Source organism: Galeopterus variegatus, unplaced genomic scaffold (assembly GCF_000696425.1).
Source record: "Galeopterus variegatus unplaced genomic scaffold, G_variegatus-3.0.2 Scaffold219, whole genome shotgun sequence".
Classification (NCBI taxonomy): domain Eukaryota; kingdom Metazoa; phylum Chordata; class Mammalia; order Dermoptera; family Cynocephalidae; genus Galeopterus; species Galeopterus variegatus.
In genome coordinates, this window is record NW_007726330.1 from 59,619 (window position 1) to 64,747 (window position 5,129).

The 5,129-nt window shown below is 44.2% G+C and overlaps 1 protein-coding gene across 3 annotated transcripts in view; it reads right to left on the bottom strand.

The window, feature by feature from the left end:
- Positions 1-608: 608 nt before the first annotated feature.
- ATP5H (ATP synthase, H+ transporting, mitochondrial Fo complex, subunit d) overlaps positions 609-5,129 on the bottom strand; it is an 8,096-nt gene continuing 3,575 nt past the window's right edge. For all 3 annotated transcript variants that reach the window (XM_008566057.1, XM_008566056.1, XM_008566055.1), the window contains exons 2-6: positions 3,821-3,951; positions 3,189-3,285; positions 1,928-1,999; positions 964-1,026; positions 609-815 (exon numbers count right to left, since the gene is read on the bottom strand). In XM_008566057.1, coding sequence (XP_008564279.1) covers positions 678-815; positions 964-1,026; positions 1,928-1,999; positions 3,189-3,285; positions 3,821-3,942 — 492 coding nt within the window. In that variant the 5' untranslated portion in view covers positions 3,943-3,951 and the 3' untranslated portion in view covers positions 609-677. The remainder of the gene's footprint in view (positions 816-963; positions 1,027-1,927; positions 2,000-3,188; positions 3,286-3,820; positions 3,952-5,129) is intronic.

Sequence of the window (5,129 nt, forward strand, 5' to 3'; positions counted from 1 at the left end):
CGGCGGGAGCGCCGCCGCGCTTCCCAAGCGGCGCACTAGCGCAGTGCGCCACCGGGCCAGCCCTGCACCTCACTTTAAACCACCTATATTTCCTGAATTTCCTAGGAATTTCTGAAATTCCTAGTTTAGTAGGAATTTTTTAAATTAACAAATGGAGTTAAATTTTCTGCATTCAAATACAAAAAGCTGTAACTTTGTGACAAAGTTTCCTTTTAGGCCACTTTTATGCTCAGAAGCTGAAGCACAGAAAAGTAAATCCCTGCTGCTACTGATGCTGCTGTCACACCTGCACTTTGGAGCTATTCTGGGACTTACTAACGGACAACAGAAGGGAGCACTCCCTAGGAGCCAGTGGTTTGAATGCAAAGAGGAAGTTTAAGGGAATCAGTAGCTAATGATTCCTCTTCACCATATCCCAGTGAAAGACACTGTGATAGTCCCACTGTTACTGGTCAAAATTTCAGCCACCCTGGGGGCTCAGTAACTGGCTACTACATGCCCTGATTGGTAGACAACTGGCCCTTAGGCTCACCTTTCCATTTTAACAAAAAGCCCACTCCAGAGGAAAGGTTTAACTATCTCAAACATAGAAAAGACAATACACCTAGAACTATATAATTGTTTTTCTTTTTAATGTCCACGGTTTGTAATATAAGGGCCAGAGCTTCCTCCCAGACTCAATATTGTACATTCTCAATTGGCTGGTGAGGCCAATAGGGATACTTCTCCTTGTCCAACTTGGTTTCTGGGAAGGCTTCATTCAAGTCCTCAATGGTCATCAGCTCAAACGGAATTATGTTCTTCATCTTCTCCAGCTGGAAAGAGGGGAAATGTGTTTAGTAAACTAGGGCCACAGAGATGCAAAATAAGAATCCAAGGCAGGTTACTGCCACTAGGTAAAAAGATACGTGGCCATGAAAGAGAGAAAATATATTACAGGCAAAGGCCACGGCTTACCCTTACCTCTTTCTCATATTCCTGAATCCTGGCCTTCGAGAGAGACACAAACTCAGCACAGCTTTTCACCTTAAAAGAAGGGAGAAATTCTGTTTTGAAACCACGTTGTGCTGACTCTGAGGCCCCCCAGGTGTGGAGTCCCAGAGCCTGCTTGTTTTCCCACTGCCCTATGGAGAAGGGGTGGTTGTCCTGACCGCTAGGGAGCGCTCGCTTTGAGAGGCAAACTGCGGCTTTCCCTAATACACACAAAGAAGCTCACGTAGGAAAACCACTTACGGTGGTAGGACCAGGCTTCTTCAGTAAGTTCCTTGTCCAGATAACCTACAAAATGCCTGTGTTTCATAGGGGTCAGTCACTGAAAAGTCAGGACAAGCTACTTGATGACCTAGCCAGGTCTATCTTTGATGGAGCCTCCTAGGTCCAAGTTTGGCCTCTAGTGCTTTGAAGCAAATAGTTAGGTATTTTAATACTGCTTGGATAATTTTTCTAACAAATTCCAACTCTTTTTGGTGGGAGGGTGGCTGGCAGGTACAGGGATCGAACCCTGGACTCTGGTGTTATCAGCACCACACTCAAGCTAACTAGCCAGCCCTCCTTAATTGTTTTTAACAGCTTTGTTGACATGTACCCACCTGTGAAACCATCACCACACTCAAAATAGTGAATATATTCATCCCCCATCCCCAGGAAACCACTGATGTGCCTTCTGTCACTATAGGTCAGTTGCATTTTCTAAGGCTTAAAAAAACAGAATCATATGGTATGTCCTTTTTTTTCTTGCAGGCTTCTTTTGCTCTACATAGTTATTTTGAAATTCACCCATGTTGTTGCATTTATTAACAGTTCATCCCTTTTTATTACTGCCAACTCCTTAACTTTTAACTCACTCTCCCTTAACCTAGCTGCTAAAAAATACAGAGCTTTCAGTATTAAGAGAATTTTAGAAAAAATAAGAGCCTCAACTACTTACATCTTCTTTTTCCTCAGCATCCACCTGGACAGTATATTTATCCTCTGGTACTGGAATTTTCAGGGCATTAAACTACAAACAAAGGGACAATGAGTTGTCTCCAAAGGGCTCGAAGTCACTAATCCTTATAGATCACATAAAAAAACACATTCTCTAACCCTAGAGGAAACCAAAATGCATCTTGAGTGTTGTTATGGAAACAATATTAGACTGGGAACAGGAGCTCAAGGGTCTTCTCAGCTCTGTCACTAACTGGGGAACTTAAACAATTCTTTTTTTTTTAAAAGATGACCGGTAAGGGGATCTTAACCCTTGACTTGGTGTTGTCAGCACCACGCTCAGCCAGTGAGCGAACCAGCCATCCCTATATAGGATCCGAACCCGGGGCCTTGGTGTTATCAGCACCGCACTCTCCCGAGTGAGCCACGGGCCGGCCCGAACAATTCTTTACTATGGTGAGCTTCAGTTTCTGCATCTGAAAAGGACAGCTGGACTTGATGACCAGGAAAATGGCCTGTTAGCACCTCACATTCTAAAGAAATTATCATTCCTCTAGAGGGCTGATTGGGAGTAACATTTGCAAAATGGAGATGGAGATAGTCTCCTTAGAAGACTACTTGGTGTTACAGCCCCAGCACTTAGCACTGTGCCTGACACAAGTGGGCCCTCCATAAGCATCTTTGAATGAATAAGCAAATGAACTCTGGATATTGAGAATTAATATGTAAGTATCAAAGGATAGGCAGATGAGAAATTACAGCAGTTATGGGGCAGTAAAAAAGAGCAGAGAAAGGAGGAAAATGAGTTGAAAAAATGTCAGTTTTTCCCAAATGGAGATAGGGAGGAGGCTAAAATGGAACTTAAGAAGGGTTGGGCACAAACATTTAACCTGACAGTCCTCTGGCTCCCAGATACTGTACTGTTTTAATTTTTTTTTTTTTTGAGAGGCTGGCAGGTAAAGGGATCTGAACCCACAAGCTTATTGTTATATGGCTGCACTCTCCCAACTGAGCAAACCAGCCGGCGCAAGGCTATACTGTACTGCTGAATGAACAGACCCTGAATTCTCTACACCCATTTACCATTTAAATCACTGCAAGGCCTTTGGCAGCAGCCATCTTTCCTAAGCTTCCTTTGGGATCTGAGTATTAACATCACCATTCTCCCTAGCTGTTACCCTGCATATCTTATTACCTACCTTCCTGCTCCCCACCCACAAGCCACATTACAAGATCATTGCTTTAGTTGTCTGAAGTCTCACCTTCTTCTCAAAGTCATCCACCAAGCCCGCCTTGGCCACATTAGCCTTGTAGTAAGCCCAGTCAATAGCTGGTGGCTTCTCAGGTAGAGCAGCCAACCTGTTCACATGGAAAAGCAAAGTTAGGATAGTTCCAAGAGCAATAGAAAAGTTACATAGTGGGCCGGCCCGGTGGCGCACTGCTACAGTGCACCGCTTGGGAGCGCGGCGGCGCTCCCACCGAGGGTTCGGATCCCACATACAGACCGGTTCCCGCTCACTGGCTGAGCGAGGTGTGGGCGCAGCACCGAGGGTTGCGATCCCGTTGCCGGTCCCGGTCCGGTACGGGCGCAACACTGAGGGTTGCGATCCATTGCCGGACACGAAAAAAGACAAAAAAAGGGAAAAAAAAAAAAAAAGAAAGAAAAGTTACACAGTAATTTCCCTGTTCCTTATTCCTATGGCCTGGAGTGTTATCACATTTTTCTTTTGTAGGGTCATCATGAAAATGCAAGAAAATACTTTTATTTGGAAAATACACGGATTTCTTTATTCTTTGTCAGAAGAGCATCAGAAATTCATATGTCATTCCAAAACACTGTTTTGTTTCTAGATTCAGTGGCAAGTATGGCGCTCCCTCTCAGAAACGTACTGACCTGGAGCTGAGGGTCTCACTACAGGATTTCAGGTAGTTAGCAATGGTCTTTTGGTTTTGGGGTATGATCTCCCCAAAAGCTACCCAGTCAATGGCTTTTAGAGCAAGTTTTCGCCCAGCCATCTTGGGATCCTGGAAAATAAAATAGATCAGCTCAAAACAGGGCTCTTGGAGAAAATTCTCTAAAGAAGTCCATCTTAGAAACACGCAAGTCTTTAAGAAATAGATCAGCATCCTCTGAGTGCTTGGTGGGAGTATTTATTAACTACAGAAATCAGAAAAGGAGGACAGTTTAGCTTTTCAAATTCAAGGTGTGCAACCTGGCAAATATTCCTTCCCACTAGAATGTCCTTCCTCTATCCCCCAACCCCTACTCATCCTTAAAAGCCCAGCTCTCTACTTTTTGCTCCCCATGTGCCTTTGGAAATACTGCTAAAAGAACATTTATGCATTGCATTAAAGTTAATAATTTAAATACATTTCCACCCAGATTGTTTTTCACTCACTGATTCTCCAGTACACAGAACCAGACACACACCTTAGTTTCAAAAAGGCTTACATAGAGCAAAATCTGGGCTAAAATTTCCTTCTTTGTAAAACGGGGATATCAGCACTGCTTACCTCAAAAGTCTGTTAAAAGTATCAAATGAAATTGTGCACAACAACTTACTACAGTCTTACACAAACCTAAGGGGCTCTCTACCCGCTCCCTACTAGGCTGGTAGTACACCTGCACCTCTACATGTCTGATTATCCCCTGCAGCAGTAGCACATGCCCTGCATTTTAAGAGGTAGTCAATACATTCGTGTATGTGAACGTGAGAGAAGACAGAAAGTAATTACAGCCATTTCTTTTTAAAACCAAGACAGAATATGGGAAAATAGTCAACTTAAAATACTAAAATCGGGGCCGGCCCGGTGGCGCACTGGAAGCGCGGCGGCGCTCCCGCCCGAGGGTTCGGATCCCACATACAGACCCATTCCCGCTCACTGGCTGAGCGAGGCGCGGGAGCAACACCGAGGGTTGCAATCCCGTTGCCGGTCCCCGGTCAGGTACGGGGGCAACACTGAGGGTTGCGATCCGTTGCCGGACACGGAAAAAAGACAAAAAAAAAAATACTAAAATCAACGTCACATAATAGGATAATACTGCAAAATCAAAGGGCTTTACAAGCTGTAGAGTGGATTACAAAGGAAATGGAAGAAATCTCAGGATTTAAAAAAAAAAAAACTGTCAAACATCTGTCCCTCCCTTTCTCTGCTCCTCAAGTTAACTTATATCTCCTGGAGTGAAGGGGTTAAGGCAGTTG